Here is a 17297-nt window from a genome sequence, read left to right as displayed (position 1 = left end):
GAAAAATAATCTGCTGAATCAAATTTTTCAACAATACGTTATAACAAGATTGGGACATAAAAAAGCTCTATTCCTGGCACACTTTGGGATTAAAACCTCATGTCTCCAACCCAATGAGCTCATCTTCAGATTCCACAGGAGATAATGAAGGCTTTGCATGAAACTAAATTGTGTAACAAAAGTCGCATGGTTATGCGGTTTTGTCTGGGCTCAAGTGTAAAGTATAAAGCTTTTATATAAGTACAGAAAACAACCTGTGATGTCACACTAGTTTACTGCATGCTTCACAAAATGTTCTTATACACTTGAATTTCCCTTGATGGCTTGAAATAGCTGAAAAAATAAAATAGTAGGCTATAACCACATGGCCATTAAGTATTTCAGATGTAGGTTCTTGCAGTAGATAATCACCAATGACTTTGAAAGAAGAGCCTTTTTGGAGTGCAAATTTGTGAAATCTACTTGCAATTTCTGAGTAAAAAATGTTCTGCCCCATTTTTTTTTTTACATCATTCTACACCAAGTTTCCCAGTGTAAACTTTAATTTGTAGAAGACAAATATGGAAATATTATTTAAAAGTTTAAGACATTTCAAAACTCTTCAGCCTCCCCTATAGTGTTTTGTGTTTGCTTTTCAGGACTCTTCCTCTGTTTAAAAAAGAAAGAAAAGAAAAATGCAACATTTACTCAGAGTTTGGACAGAAGCAGGGATGGGCGGTATTACCGCCTTACCCCTGAGACAGAGACTCTTCTTTTCACATTACATGAGTGCATCAGAATGACAACATTGCTTATCAGTAACTCGTGCAACGTTCTAGACATTTAATAACAACCTGATTTAAGCAGCCAACCAACGTGTCAGCAATGGAGAACATTTTTCGCCAAAATGAGCCAACAAAATGAAGACGAATTCACACAGTCTTGGGGAAGCGGTTATTTGGATGTGTACGAAGGGTCACCGAAGTTTTCCAACTCTTCCGAGTTAAAAAGCACAGAACTCGAGCCACTCCACCTGTCCCGTGCCGTCCCGCTCGGCTTGGCTTTGGGGGCTTTCATCATCTTCGCGGTGGCTGGAAACATCTTGGTGATTTTGTCAGTAGTGTGCAATAGGCACCTGCGATCTCCAACTAATTATTTCATCGTTAATCTCGCTATTGCCGACTTGCACCTCAGCACAACTGTGTTACCCGTATCAGCAACATTGGAAATATTGGGTTACTGGGTGTTCGGGAGGATTTTCTGTGATGTTTGGGCAGCGGTTGATGTGTTATGTTGCACCGCATCCATCATGAGTCTGTGCGTAATCTCCATTGACCGTTATATCGGAGTGAGCCATCCGTTGCAATACCCCAACATCGTGACAGGACGCAGAGCTTTGCTGGCCATGCTGGGGGTTTGGGTCCTGTCTTTGGTCATCTCTATCGGACCCCTGCTAGGATGGAAGGAGCCTCCGTCACCGGACCACATGGTGTGCGTAATAACCGAGGAACCCTTTTATGCGCTCTTCTCATCGCTCGGCTCCTTCTATATTCCATTAATTGTTATTCTAGTCATGTACTGTCGTGTGTATGTAGTGGCTAAACGGACAACGAAGAATTTGGAAGCTGGTGTAAAGACGGAAACCATGAATTCAGGTGAAATAACGTTGAGGATTCACAGGGGTTCGCAGGTGCACGAGGACTCCGGCGCAGCAGGCAAAGGTCGCACGCATCAGAGGAGGAATTCTCTGACGGTCAAACTTCTGAGGTTTTCCAGGGAAAAAAAAGCAGCTAAGACCTTAGGGGTTGTGGTCGGCATGTTTACGTTGTGCTGGTTGCCATTCTTCCTCACTTTACCAATTGGTAGGTCTTTCTTAAACACAATTTGTCCCCCTCCCCCTTTCATGTTTTCACACTATATGGGGTATGTTGTCACAAAGAGAGCTGCAATTAAATAGCATATTATGGGACTTTTCAGGAAAATGATAATAAATGTAAAACTTACATTACAATGGTCTTAGCAGGTTTTAAGCTCGTCTCTTAGCCCGATCATCTAAAAACCAACTGGCATTTGACAGACAAGACCAGCAAATAATTTTAAGCAGGTTTTAAAGGCTTTCTTTCTTTCTTTCTGTAAAACAATAATGGAAACAAGAAAGCAGGAAAACAATAATTAAAACAATATGAATATTCTTGAAGCCTATACACAAATATTTCTAGAGAACACACCCAGCCACACACACACACACATACCCACAAATCATTATGCCAGTTTCACTAGTAGGAAAATGCCCAAAACGCCTTTAAAACTGGCCAACAGATCAGCTAGACCAGGCTTGGAGACCAGCTAACCAACTTACACTATCATTATATTATTTCAGTGTTAGAAGTGATAATAATACTTTTAGTTAAAATACAGACATTCTTAAAGTTCAAAATTCTTAATGACATCCTGCCCATCATTTCGTTTGCCCTTATACATCCTGATGCCTTATATATTGCATATGCCTGTCAATATTTGTTCTTATGTCACTACTTAAGATCTGTGAAAGGTTAGCAAACAGCAATTAAGATGAAACAATCCTCACAAGGAGTTAATTTAATCAAATTTAATGCTCAACAAATAATTAATCATTATAATTGCTCTACTGATTCCATGTCATGAGAGTTTGGTAAGATAAATAGAAACTTATAATAATTTAATTACATTTTGCTATACTATCCACAGGAACAACACAAAATACAGAACAATTAGGACTTTCCCATCCCAACATAATATAAAGTTGAAATAATAATAATAATAATAATAATAATAATATACATCTTATATACGCCTTCTTATAGATCTTTGTAACTTATACTCGTTTGGTCTTCATTCATGAATTCGTTTTTTTTTTTTTCAGCCAAGTCTCATGGTTTCCATGGTACTTTGAATGCAGTGGGTCAATGCACTAGGGCTGCAACTTTGAGGTTTCCACTTTATACACCAGGGATCTCAGTCTAAAGCAATTAATGGCACAGATCCACAGCTCTACCACTGAACTTTAATGAAAAAGGGGATAAAATAACTTTTCTACAAATCTTGCTAAATGTTATAATAAACAGAAGAAGCATTTCATATTCAGGTTATTAATTCACAACTGCTTCAGGCTTTCACACATTCATATATCAACTGGGCAAAAGGCCTGAATGATGATGTATTTAACTCTGCTTATTAGATAATCACTTGGATACTAAACCCAATGACTTTCATGTAGCTTATGAAAAAAAAAAAAAACCTATTGTTAATTTGGTTATAGATTAAGTGATTAAAAAATGTTTAGACTGAATATCAATTTGCACTTTGTTTGCATTATTATGTAAGTTTGTTTTGAGAACTGGTTGAAAGGATGTAAATAATTTTAGTTGCTAATAATTTTATAGAGATGTCAAAACATGTCTAAACAATCGGACACTTTGTGAAGTGACTGCATTTAATTTAATTATTAGAAATTCAGACAATTGTAAAATATTTAGAAATGTTATTTCAGAACACCAGTATAATGCATCACATGCCCTTTCTTCCAAGGTCCCTTCAAAGAAAAACAAAAATTATCTGTACGGTTTCAAAAGTTCACTATAGTATTAACTTAGATTATTTCATTAGTACATAGTGTTATCCCATAGGAATACAACACTTGGTATTTCGTTTTAAATTCACTTTTCTCGTTTTATTTCCAATACCTCAGTAAAATAAAAACAAATCAATTATTTACATAAAATCTAAAACATATATTAATTTAAACTTTTGTTTTTATGTTGACTTTGTTCTGTTTGTAAATGCTGTGCACATCTGGCATTCGGTAGATTTTTATTTTCAGTTTTAACACAAATTTGCAATAAGCAGAAAAATTGATAAACAAGCGTTGTTGCCACCTGCTGGATACTTAAGCAAATGACAGACCTTAAAAAAAAAAAACAGTTGTACCGACAGGGGGCACAGTCACAAACAATCACAAATCGTGGCAGCAGGGGGCGCACCAATCATGCAGTGTTATATGAGAGAAAAAAGGAAGCACACGTGTTATGGTTTGTTCAGGGCCCCACACAGCATCACAGAAAATTTAACATATAAGGTTTCTCAGGAATACACTTCATAGCTTAGACTTTCTCTAGAGATGGCCAAATTCACATTTTTTAAATTAAAAGTACTATGTAAATCTAGTTTGTAATCTGAATAACTCATAACATGATGTCACAATATTAATAATAAAACTCAACCTCACCCAATGTACTCTCTCTCTTTGCAGTCGCATTCAATGTCAGCCTGCGGCCTCCTGAAACCATCTTCAAAATCATCTTCTGGCTTGGTTACTTAAACAGCTGCCTGAATCCCATCATCTATCCCTGCTACAGCCGGGAGTTCAAGCTAGCTTTCATCCGCATCCTGAAATGCAGATGTCACCACAGGAGACAGCCAGGTTGGAGAGCGTACAACTACCAGGGCGCGCACATCAACTCCTACTCACGGCAGGACTCAAAGGACTCTGTGAACTATGGTAGTTACCTAAATGGGAGCCAGAGAACCCTGTCCTCTGCCAGCCCCAGCCCTAGTTATCATACCAAAGGCCTGTCGCATTTCCAGGAGGATGGACCCAGACATGCCCGGAGCAGGACACCTTCTATGTTATCTGAGAGTATTTTGGATCATCATCTTGAGCCTGTGGAGGAAGATCCAACCCAGTCTGTAGGCAATCCGGATCAGGCTGGTATCAGAAATTGGCCTCAAGAACAATTGAAAGAGTAGGAATGTCGAACTAGTGGCACAAGTCTTTTCTTTTTTTAATCACCTTAAGTATTTTCGTGGTCAAGAATAATACAAATAAATCATATTTCTTTTTAATCTAATATACAACCTGGCATTAGTGTACAGCAGTGTGAATACTTTGGCATTCTTTAACAAACACAACATTAATGCAATTTTGCTGAGCATTTTTCATTAATTTCCAATACTAAATAAGTTGTATAGTTGGTATTAAGATAATGTATACAGTAAACTTAAAAATTGTTCTTGCAAAACTAACTTTTTAACCAAAACTGACTTTTATCATAGATGATTAACATAAAGGACATTATACTGAATTTATGAGCAAAGGGAAGCTAATAAATTTAGCTAAAGGGTTAAGCTAATTTACTGGATTGAGAAAATAGTTCTCCCATCTCAAGAATCTCAGAGCAGATTATTTATTTATCATCAACAGATAAATTTCAGAGCCTCTTCACTGGATATAGACAATGCACTGTACATTTTATTTACATTCATTTTCATAAGCACCCATGTTCAAGAAAGGGGTTCTATCATTTTTGTTACAAAGTCAGGCAACTCAATTAAACTCCTTAGGAAAAGGTGAGAACCGGAGATCAGTTTTCTCAATACTGCCTTGAACATTTCACATGAGGAATGTAAAACAAGACTGCAAAAATACACATTTATACAACAGTCTTTGAACAGAATCAACCTTTGACAATCTCAAGCTGCAATACAAGAATTATTTGAATAGTGTAATTAGAAATGTCATGATCAGTTTACTGTCCAAATCACTCAAACACTGAATCCAAAGAAGAAACATAAATGTGTAAGTAAAAAATAAATAAATTACACTTAAGATTTAGTAACTGCAACCCAACATAAAAAGGCAAACAGAATATGAAAGAAAAATATTCATAATTTAACTGAATACACTTCCCATCCCCACCAGCAAAAGATCAGTTAATAGTACACTGACATTTAAAAAAAAAAAAAAGAACATGGCTCTGTTTTTATACACTGTACAGTTTTGTAAATACAATATTCCTCTGATTAAATCCTTCTATCTACTAATCTGAAGGCTTTTAATTTCCCCCACAACATTGTGTGAAAGGTCAGATCCCAGCACTGTTTTGTTTTTGTTTGTCTGTCTCTTCTGATGAAGATCTGAATTTGATAAAGATTCAGACTGTTGCAGCATCTGAAATGAAATTATAGCATGAACAATTTAAGAAAGGATATTTAATATAAATTGAATGATATGAAAAACTGAGAAGAACTATCAAAAAAATACTCACTCCTTAAACAACAAACTTATTCTTGGTGGTGGAACCACTTTTGGTGGCTGTGTCTGCATGTGACTGGTATCCAATGATGACTTTCGAAGGCACACCTAATCTTTCCTTATACACATGCCTGTGAATAGACAAAAAAATGTTACAAATTTACCGACAGATCCAAGAAGTAACATAAGGTTCGGGGTTAAGGCTGCTCTGTGCCTGCTGAAAATTCAGTGTTAAGGCACAATGCTGCATAAAAGCCAGACTAAATTATGCCTGCTCAGACCCACCTCAGTCGCTAGTTTCAACATATACAGTTGTAATTGCTGTGGAAATACATTTATTCCACCTCTGAGCAGCATTAAACAGTCTGGGTAAATAAATGCCACCTAAACACCACCTTTGCAGTGTAAAGTTGGCAATAATCTACCTAGTGCTTTACCTAATAACCACAAATTAAAAGAAAGCAAAAATTATAGTCACAATGAAATGCAAGTAGCAGCAGATCTTTTCTTCTGTATTATGACATACATCCAAGTGTAACAGATTATCGGAAAAGAAAAAAAAAACGTAGGGCTGGGACTTGGTTCTATGCATAGGTTGTTTACTGGATTTTGAGTTGTGGGCGTTGCACTCCAAAATCGAGGCAGATGAACACGAGCTTGAAGGAGCAAGATTTAAGTGGTCTACGTGGACTAAACGATTTTTACCCTATGTGTACAACAGCATCTTTGTTCTCGTAGTCTGTTGTCCATATTGCTATTTTGTCTCCCTTTGTTCGGATGTTGACGACAGCACCACAGACGTCGTCACTGTGGTCATCAAATGCTTCTCCCACAAGGCACAAAAGCTGGAAAACAAAACCAGAATTGAGAGAGAGAACATACCCTACTATCAATTTTGCAGCTAATGCAGTTACACCGACTGGACAGAGTATGGACTTACCGTCTCCAACCAGAAGCGGTCCAGGTCGGCTCTGCGCTGCTGTTTGGACAGGGTAATCAGCCAGCGGCCGCCCCGCTTGTTTCTCTCATCTTCCCACATGGGCTCAATGCCATCCTGCTCCAAAGAGAGCACACGGATCATTTTAGATGATTTCAACATTTTTGGCATAATGTTATAATGCTTTATTGTGGCTTACCTTGAAGAGGGAGTAGTCACATCCTGACATTAAGTTACTTGATAACTGAATGTGATTGTATAACCTGGGGAATCAAAACCTCTGTTAGTGCCAGTGTTGCTTACAACTCTCAGTCTGTTTATTTAATCAATGGCTGGTGAATCTATCATGCTGTCTGTGCTGTTTCAATTCTCTCATTAATACTTACGCCCAGAAGTCTTCCACTGTGTCAAACTTTGAGATGAGACGGAGATTAGCTTGCCATGTTTTGCTTTTGTCATTTTTAAAGAACCAAAGAGCCCATCTGCCAAAAGAAAAACCCTTGATAACTCTTCCAGATATTTAGCCAGATATTCCATATACAGTATCTCACAGAAGTGAGTACACCCCTCACTTTTTTGTAAATATTTATTTATATCTTTTCATGTGACAACACTGAAGAAATTACATTTTGCTACAATGTAAAGTAGTGAGTGTACAGCTTGTATAACAGTGTACATTTGCTGTCCCCTCAAAATAACTCAACACACAGCTATTAATGTCTAAACCGCTGGCCACAAAAGTGAGTACACCCCTAAGTGAAAATGTCCAAATTGGGCCCAATTAGCCATTTTCTCTCCCCGGTGTCATGTGACTCATTAGTGTTACAAGGTCTCAGGTGTGAATGGGGAGCAGGTGTGTTAAATTTGGTGTTAATCGTTTGAAATATGTGTCCCCTGGGTGGCTTTACCTGTTCTGCAGAGGATGTTTAATATAATCTTCAAGACTAACTATCTCTTGCTTATTTTCGTCTTTTTTTTCTTCTTCTGAATTTGATGGGTTTGTTGAAGTTTCCTACAGGTAAAGAACAGAACAATTTATTATATTTCCATTATTTTAATCTTATGTCTTGCAAGCTGAATGTGACATTTCAAAGAAAATGTCTATATATATATATATATATATATACACACACACACACACACACACACACAGAATAGGTCCTTGAGCTTTTTGACTCCAATGCCGTTGTCTGCAACAATATTCAATGGACTTTTCAATCAACCAGCTGTTCGTGATCTTGTCAATGATTTATTTTTTAAATATTTTTTAAAAATTTGTCTCACAATTTCTACTCAACAAACTATTTGTAGCTTTATATACACTATAAAAATGCAGATGGAGTTATCAAAATTAATTTACATGACTTTTCAAAGTCTACAAGTCACACTTTTGATTGCAAAGATACTATTTAAACTGAGCTGGATGTTGACATCACTGAATTCAATGATGAACTGTCTTTAACTGAAAAATTTGTGTTTACTATTGTCATTTTGCATTATTGACACACTATTTTCCTAATTAATGCTGTTCAGTTGCTTTGAGACAATCTGTATTGTTAAAAGCGCTATATAAATAAAGGTGACTTGATTTGACACTTTTAAAATGAGGCATCCTCATATTATCATATATTGTTTTGTCTTATTTTAAATCATTGTAAGTCATCTTTGAAGTTTGCTGAGGCCCCACTGTGTTAGAGTAAATGTTATAAAACAATTAAGCTGTATTTATTACTGGTGCTATTACTTTTACTAATGAAAAACTAATTTAAATGTGCTTTCCCCATTCCAATATATATAATCAGAACTATATAAAAACTATAAAAATAAATAAACAAATACATTAATTAATAAACAGACTGACGCCACCATTTTGGTTCTTCAGATTACGAAACTCTCAAAACCCTCTGAAAAAAAAAATTCTAGGCACCATTTCAATATTTGCTGCATACTCAAGGAACATTACATCTCAAGTCTTTTCTTTATGACAGAGTCACTGGAGGAACGATGGACATTCATGAAAGCTTTTGCACGAACGGATCCTTGTTAAAGTTTCTCGGAAAACTGCACTTTCTGAAAATGTACATAAAAGTTCTCCAAAGGCTGTTTGAGGAAATGGTGCCTCAAGTTTTTTTTTTTTATTATTATTATTTTTACAGTGACAAACATGTATGTTTAGAAATAAAAACAGATAATCTCGCAACCAAACAAGTAACTGTGTAAAATTCGACACACTGACTAAAGGTTCTTTACAAAACTTACTTTATTAACATTTGACCAAACTAAACATCTAACAATTCCGCTTATATCCTTGTTTACCTTTATCTTGTCTAAAAGATCAGATCAACGGTTTTGAGCTACATTAAGCGATGTGTCCATTCAAAGACTAAAAACAATCAATCACATTATCCATATTTTCAGTGACACATCAGCAAAACATGACTCTAGATTAACATACAGAAACAGATACGGTTTAACAACATGTTCAACTTTCAAAGAAAACATCAAATATTCTCACAGCCCCCCTCTTCAGATTACAAAATAATAATAATAATATAGAAAAACAAATATTTAACACTTTTGCACAATATCCTTCAAACACACATGTGCGACAGTCACACACGAGCTCATTTGACAGTCTGCTGTGAGAGATATCACTCCACAACATATCGATTCAGATTAGCTTTTATAAAAGCCGACCAAAATAAAACACGTGTTTAACAGAAATAACTACCACTGGTGTCATCACAATAATGTTTATAAGAGCACTTTTATTGACTAACCGGTTCAGCAGTCGCCATCTTCTACAAATGTGAAGGGTCTTTCCGTGTGTGAAAACACTATTTGATTGGCCCAACTCAACCGAACACATGCGTGTCAGAGTAGCACGCGTCTGGACAGCGACCCCTAGAGGACTCTGAGCGAAGAGGACTCCCGCCGTAAAAGCTTATGAATCATGTATGGCTGTTTCTCATTCATTAACACTCCACTGCCTGAGCAAAACCATCTAAGTGCTTTATTTATGCACATAAATGTAATGGATAACTAATATATATATATATATATATATATACACATACACACACACACACACACACATATATATTTATTTGTTTTTAACTGTGTATTTTTACATTTTGTATAACTGAAAGTAGAAGGTATCAGAGAAAATACTATTTTAAAATCATAATTCTAACATTATGTAATCAACTGGAATGTTTTGAACATGCTGATATTAATCAAATTATTAATCAAATTGGTCAATTTATATGGTTCTAAATGTTCAAATTGTATAATGTACAACAGAATATACTAAGCCACTAATATTGCAACATTTTGACTTTTTAAAAAAGAAAAGAAAAAAAAAAAAGGAAACACAGAATGCTCTGTGTTTGGTAATCAAATTTATTCAGTGTGTAACTGGAACTCTACACACAAATAACCATTATCAGAACAACCTCTAACACAAAGGTCAACAGTAACTACTGAGACAAGGGTGTTCAGGATTAGTTTGTTTCATGGCATGACAAGGCAGTTAGGACATGAGTTTGACTTTGAGTTTGTTTGAACTCGAGGCTCAAAGCTGCAGGACAGTTCGGATACTGTGGAAGACACAAAAATTGCATTTAGAAATCAATTTGTTACCCACATTGCATAAATATAATATTACAAAAAACACCAGATAAAAACAGGCATGTTATAATGTATGTACCTCTTCCCAGCATGCATCAGGTCAAAGGCCTCATTGATCTGGGCAAAGGGCAATGTGTGAGTAACAAACTCATCCACCATCAGCTTCTTACTCATGTAGTCATTCACTAGCTTAGGGACACTCTCCACACTCTTCCATCCTGAAAGACAAAGAGAACATCCTTCTCTTATGAAGCGAATTGCCCCGCATATCATATTGATATGCTATATGCTATTTGTAAATGGTAACATTCTATAATACCAATAATTCTATAATAAAATAATAATAATAATAATAATAGACACAAAATAAAAATAAAACAATAATACAATAAGATTATAAAATAAAGTAATAAAACAAATTATAAATAAATACTAAAAATGCTGCATTATGAAATATAAAAATAATAAAATGAAAAACAAAACAATACATTTTTATAAAAAATACATATAATAAAAGTGATAAAAAATAAAATAAAAAATAAATACAATAAAATACCCACCACCAAAAGCTGTGCCTTTCCATGTACGTCCTGTGACCAGCTGAAAGGGGCGAGTGGATATTTCTTGCCCTGCTCCTGCCACACCAATGATGACACTGGTTCCCCAGCCTTTGTGACAAGCCTCAAGAGCAGCTCTCTGAAATTAAAACATGATAACGATAATGGTCATCCTGAACCTAAGCTGTATAAAACAATAGTGCAATTATGCACTTCACATTAGTACAAATAGTGATAATTATTTTGGCTCTAATTTTGAGTTACCATGGAAGCAGATATTCTGTGGAACAATGACGACTCTAACACAGCTGGGTGGCTGTATTAGCCAGCTTTTGTTCAACCCTAACTAAATGGCTGATGTTTCTGCAGCTCACCATAATGCCAACATTGCCAATGCATTCGAAGGAGTAGTCAACACCTCCATCTGTCAGCTCCACCAGCACTTCCTGAATGGGCTTGCTGTGGTCCTTAGGGTTCACAAACTCAGTGGCTCCAAACGTCTTGGCAATTTCAAACTTGTCTGGGTTGATGTCAATGCCAATGATCCTGGTGGCGCCGGCTGACTTGCAGCCCATTATGACTGCAAGCCCCACTGCTCCCAAACCGAACACAGCACATGTAGAGCCGGCCTCAACCTGCCAGGGTGAATACAAGTTCATGTGACATTTTGAGGCAGCAGGAAATATTCAAATATAAAGAAATACTCATTAATTAAACAAAACAGACCTTAGCCGTATTGATGGCAGCTCCATATCCAGTGGAGATGCCACAGCCCAGCAGACACACTTTGTCCAGGGGGGCATTTTCATCCACTTTGGCCAGAGAGATTTCAGACACCACGGTGTATTCAGAAAAGGTGCTGGTACCCATGAAGTGGAAAAGCTGCTTTCCTTTACAGGTGAACCTGGAGGTCTTATCAGGCATCAGACCCTGACCTTGGGTCACCCTAAAAATAAATTACATTACAACTAAGTATCTACAAACCAAACTATTTCAGTTAGCATTAACGATAAAAAGACCTACGCTACCCTTCAAAAGTTTGGGGTTGGTCTCTTATGCTCACCAAGGCTGCATTTATTTAATCAAAAAGACAGTAAAAACAGTAATATTTTGAAATATTAATTAAAAAAAATATTTTTTCTATTTTAATATATTTTAAAATTTAATTTATTCCGGTGAGGCAAAGCTGAATTTTCACCAGTCATTACTCCAGTCTTCAGTGTCCCATAATACTTCAGAAATCCTTTTAATACACTGATTTGGTGCTCAAAAAGAAAAAAACAAATTTTTTTTCAATATTGAAAACAGTTTTTTTTTTCAGGTTTCTTTGATGAATTGAAAGTTCAAAAGAACAACATTACTTAAAATAGCTTAAATAGTTTTCTGTCTTTTTTCTTCTAAGTCTTCTGATTTTTTTTTTTGTTATTTTTGCAATTTAATGTGTTATTGCTGAATAAATGTATAATTTCTTCCTAAAAAAATTAAATCTTACTGACCCCAACTTTTTAACAGTAGTGTATTTTCACTACTAAAGGAAAAATGACAATTAATTTATTTTCATAATTACCTGATTTTCTGACACAGGTTGGTTTTAGGATTTTTACAAAACTTGCACTCTCCACATTGGGGTACATACAGCGGAATAACAGTATCACCTTCAACAAAAAAAGTGAAAGAGCTTCAAGATTTCTGCATAACACCCAAAACTGCTCACATTTTACACATTAAATGTCATTCACGTGAGGGTAAATAGTCCATTTTGACATGCCTGGTTTGAATTTGGTGACCCCTTCGCCAACACTCTCAACAGTGCCTGCCCCCTCATGACCCAGGATGACAGGAAACAAGCCCTCAGGGTCACTCCCACTCAGAGTGTAGGCATCAGTGTGACACACACCTGTAGCATGAATCTAAAACATACAACTATGAAGACTTCTCACAGTTACAGATTTTGAACAGCTATGCATTTATAAATGACTTGATTGATTGTTTAATTATTTTAATAAAGAACACAAACAGGCTTCTGCATAATCATGCTCAAGACAAGACTGCAGGGTCAAAACTGAACACCTGCCCGGTGTAAATCTGTCACAGAACATGGTGCTTTGACAGGGTGCAGCTGCAAGCTGGTTTGTTACAGCTTTAGTAGAGCCGGTGCAATTATACTGAACAAAATTATAAACGCAACACTTGCATTTTTTGCCCCCATTTTTAGTAAAACTGCACATTTTAGAGTGGCCTTTTATTGTGGCCAGCCTAAGGCACACCTGTGAGGTGGATGGATTATCTCGGCAAAGGAGAAGTGCTCACTAACACAGATTTAGACAGATTTGTGAACAATATTTGAGAGAAATAGGCCTTTTGTGTACATAGAAAACGTCTTAGATCTTTGACTTCAGCTCATGAAAAATGGGGGCAAAAATAAGTGTTGCGTTTATAATTTTGTTCAGTGTAGAAAGTGAAATCGTGACTCTATCAGTTATGAAAACATGTCATAATACTCTGATATGTCACTTTAAAATGTTAAAAACAAAGGTTTTATGGAGCACCAAAGTACTCTGTGTTATCTACAATTTATCCACATCAAATAACCTATTGCTTTTGTCAAAAGGTACAATGTTCAGATTAATGGTTTACCTTCACTCGAACTTCATGGGCTTTAGGTGGAGCTACTTCCACCTCTTCAACGGAAAGAGGCTTACCAGCCTCCCAGGCCACTGCTGCCTTGCACTTGATCACCTGAGGATGAATCGAGAAGATTTCAGTCCATAAATCCTCTTAGAAGAATTGTTTTGGTAACTCATTTTCCCATAAAATGAAGGTTATGTAAGCCACTGCTCTGGATGATGTTATGCAGATACAGTGCAGTTTGAGATGCAATTAGACGCACAAAACCATGTGATTTTTAATACATTTCATGTACAGTATAGCAAAATCGACCCAGTATATAGTGAATCTCTATTTATATGCTGTAATAAATCAATGCTGAAAGCTCGTTGAATGCAACAATAACGAGATCAGACTAACATGTTTCTGATCTTTTACGCATGCATTGTCACATATCTGAAAACAGAAAACAAGGGCAACGGAAAACAGGTCAAAGCAGCACAATGGATCTTTGTATACCAAGATCTGCACTCCTGTATTGCACAAGTGCTGTTACATATTTGAACCCGTTTTTGATTGAAGGTCTTGGCGCTCGAGGTTTTTCACAAATAGTGCAAAATTACGAACATTAAAAGCGCCCAAATGCACACTGTAAATACTTCACGTAGTTCAAAGGGTGAGGGCAAATTTCGCTGCCAACTTACTTTCCCAGTTGTGTCCATGCTTTTCTTCCACCACGAGAGGAAGGAAAGGAGGGGTGGGGCAAACTGAAGAACTCTTTCTTCAACCAATGAGAGACCAGGATGTGGCTACGCTTGAGCAAAGTTCGTTGTTTTTCTCAGCGAAAGCAGCGCTTTTCCATTTTATTGGATTGTTGCTAAACGATTAATCTTTTGAATTGTAAACAATGAATCAAAGAGCAGCTTTCCCTGCAACTAGAAATTGGGTGTCAAAGCATTTCTGATGCCTGTATACTGTAAATATGTAATAAGTTATGTCTGGAAATGGAACTTTAGGTCATGTGGTCTTTCAATGTCCACATGCATAACTATCAGCACCGTTTCGGTAGTTGAAATAGGCTGGTGTATTTGTATTATATAATAATCACAAAATCAATTAGGAACTGTGGAATATACAGTGACCAAAATGCCATCCTTTAATATCTGAAATGTTGTCACTTGTCTATTTATCAGCATCTTCAAAAATGTATAATTGTTATTTTAAACTGTAGTCAGTGACATATTGTTTTTCCAAGAATAGTAATTTTCCAAGGCTGTCTGGTTCTGCACTGAGGATCTGGAAAAAACCCCGACTAAACACTTTGTCCAGCTGTTGATAACACTACACATTGCTTTTTTATAAACCGTCTCTGACAGCTTTGCAGAATCAGGAATCTCCCCCATTCAAAGTGGCTGTAACAACCCAGTATCTACCCTTGAGCAATAGCAGATTCTTTTGGAATTTGTGAACAAACATGTTGGCAAATCACAGTAGATTTAGTAAAAACAAGTTGACCAAGTTAATCTACAGTAATACCATCGGGGTTTTTTTTGCAAGTCCATGGTGGCATCTGGAGTTCAAATGAAACAAATTGCAATTCTGTAAATGCAAATATCCATTATAATCCAACAATGTTTTTTACATTATTATTATTAGTAGTATCTGTGGAGTTGGCTTTACCATTGTGTCACACTACATAACCTTGATGTTGCTCAAGTCTATACTGGTCCAGCTGTCAGTGGATGCAAACCAACCAGTCAAGGTTATGGAGACACCTGCCCTCTTTGAACACAGGGATGTGGTAACTTAAAACCTCAGCCCTATTAGTATACCAAATAAAAAAATCTACTGCAGAAAAATACACATATGGTACAAAACAAAGTAAAAAGTTCAGCTGTACAAGAGCGGCATCAATTAACAGTCCAAATGCTGCTTCGGGCTTCTCACTGGAAGTCTCCCCAGCAGAAGGAAGGTCACATCCCATACTGTGAGACCTTCATCATCTTCCACCTGCAAAGCAAGTAAGAAAAATTTGACTTGTTTCTCTTACTACAATGAAGATGTTTTAATTGAATGAAAAATACAGATCAGTAGGGCTGGGCGATATGGCCCAAAAAAAATTATCACGCTATTTTTTTTTCATATCAGTCGATATCGATAATTATCACGATAAATGTCAAATCTTTATTTCTTTCAAGTTTAAAGCCAGATTTTTGCTCCAAAATGAAAGTTGTAGAAACCAGACCATTAATTTTCCTTAACAAAATAAATATCTAAATAGAAAAATGTATTTCTTAGTTTCTGCATGTTCTAATGAGTGATATTGTTTCAAATCAAGAAACAGATTTGGGTTGACTGATAATATTAATAATAACATCACTTTTTTGTCTCTTAGAAATGCACATTTGATAGTAGCTTGAGTTAGGATGCAGAGGTAAATATTTGTTCATTATTAAAATCAGTAACAATTGTAGCAACCTCAGTTTTATAAGGTTACATTTATTCTGATTAAGCATTGGTCTCCCATAGTAGCATACATTTAAATCATGATAAACAGTTAAAACCATGGTACAACTATAACTATATGTTTTTTTTAGGTAGCCTATTTGTATGAAAAACAGTAGTCTAAAAACATTCAGTATAAATGCACACATGCTATAGCTTAATCTATACTATACTATAATTACCATAACTCCTGTATAAAAAATTCAGTGTGAATATCCCAAGTTTCTGCCACAATGCCTTGGTGCAGTGAGTGTTACTACAGTAAATCCATGGTAAATGATGGTGATGTGTAGATCGAAAAGCCTTCTGACTGTCTTGTTGCACACAGTGTTTCTCCTGTTTGGCTTTAAACTAGTTTAAATCACCGAGTCATGTGTGTTCATCGCTGAGTTCAAACGCTTCACACTGGATCTCACAACGCTACTTAATGCTCGTGTGACGGAGTAAACGCATCTGTATGGGATCATCTGATCCCATACGTTCACTTCAGAAATTAACTAAGTTGCATCGATGAGTTTGAAGTACGGTGTTTGACAAAACAGAGCAAATGGAAAGAGAAAGCACAATCGATGGCTATTATTAGCTCCCTATATAAAGCATACAGACAGAAAAAGGTTGTGCGGAAAGATACACTATTTCTTAGTTTCTGCATGTTCTAATGAGTGATATTGTTTCAAATCAAGAAACAGATTTGGGTTGACTGATAATATTAATAATAACATCACTTTTTTGTCTCTTAGAAATGCACATTTGATAGTAGCTTGAGTTAGGATGCAGAGGTAAATATTTGTTCATTATTAAAATCAGTAACAATTGTAGCAACCTCAGTTTTATAAGGTTACATTTATTCTGATTAAGCATTGGTCTCCCATAGTAGCATACATTTAAATCATGATAAACAGTTAAAACCATGGTACAACTATAACTATATGTTTTTTTTAGGTAGCCTATTTGTATGAAAAACAGTAGTCTAAAAACATTCAGTATAAATGCACACATGCTATAGCTTAAT

General features: G+C 36.1%; 4 protein-coding genes across 5 annotated transcripts in view; 1 reads left to right on the top strand and 3 right to left on the bottom strand.

Annotated features, from left to right (window-relative positions):
• Positions 1-886: 886 nt before the first annotated feature.
• LOC107696298 (alpha-1A adrenergic receptor-like) lies at positions 887-5043 on the top strand. The gene is made up of 2 exons (XM_016496587.1): positions 887-1841; positions 4268-5043. Exons 1-2 carry the CDS (start codon positions 887-889, stop codon positions 4762-4764), a joined length of 1452 nt encoding a protein of 483 aa, XP_016352073.1. The 3' UTR covers positions 4765-5043.
• A 731-nt stretch (positions 5044-5774) lies between these two features.
• LOC107696296 (eukaryotic translation initiation factor 4E-1A) lies at positions 5775-9851 on the bottom strand. 2 transcript variants are annotated; one of them, XM_016496586.1, is made up of 8 exons: positions 9767-9851; positions 7895-7998; positions 7373-7468; positions 7186-7249; positions 6990-7103; positions 6755-6894; positions 6045-6180; positions 5775-5965 (listed from the first exon to the last, which is right to left on the bottom strand). In XM_016496586.1, the coding sequence occupies exons 1-7, from the start codon at positions 9782-9784 to the stop codon at positions 6066-6068; spliced, it is 651 nt and encodes a 216-aa protein (XP_016352072.1). In that variant the 5' UTR covers positions 9785-9851; the 3' UTR covers positions 5775-5965; positions 6045-6065. The 2 variants fall into 2 exon arrangements, with proteins under 2 accessions (XP_016352072.1, XP_016352071.1); XM_016496585.1 differs by having other exon boundaries at positions 6063-6180.
• A 523-nt stretch (positions 9852-10374) lies between these two features.
• LOC107696300 (alcohol dehydrogenase class-3) lies at positions 10375-14559 on the bottom strand. Its single transcript, XM_016496591.1, has 9 exons — positions 14485-14559; positions 13811-13912; positions 12942-13083; positions 12741-12828; positions 11900-12119; positions 11548-11808; positions 11177-11312; positions 10696-10834; positions 10375-10585 (listed from the first exon to the last, which is right to left on the bottom strand). Exons 1-9 carry the CDS (start codon positions 14500-14502, stop codon positions 10561-10563), a joined length of 1131 nt encoding a protein of 376 aa, XP_016352077.1. The 5' UTR covers positions 14503-14559; the 3' UTR covers positions 10375-10560.
• A 749-nt stretch (positions 14560-15308) lies between these two features.
• LOC107696299 (H/ACA ribonucleoprotein complex subunit 1-like) overlaps positions 15309-17297 on the bottom strand; it is a 9338-nt gene continuing 7349 nt past the window's right edge. The window contains exon 7 of the mRNA XM_016496589.1: positions 15309-15790. Coding sequence (XP_016352075.1) covers positions 15780-15790 — 11 coding nt within the window. The 3' untranslated portion in view covers positions 15309-15779. The remainder of the gene's footprint in view (positions 15791-17297) is intronic.

The sequence above is a fragment of the Sinocyclocheilus anshuiensis genome, unplaced genomic scaffold (genome assembly GCF_001515605.1).
Source record: "Sinocyclocheilus anshuiensis isolate Anshui unplaced genomic scaffold, SAMN03320099.WGS_v1.1 scaffold1011, whole genome shotgun sequence".
NCBI classification, from domain to species: domain Eukaryota; kingdom Metazoa; phylum Chordata; class Actinopteri; order Cypriniformes; family Cyprinidae; genus Sinocyclocheilus; species Sinocyclocheilus anshuiensis.
Note: the sequence above shows the minus strand (reverse complement) of the source record. Positions and strands in the feature narration are given on the sequence as shown.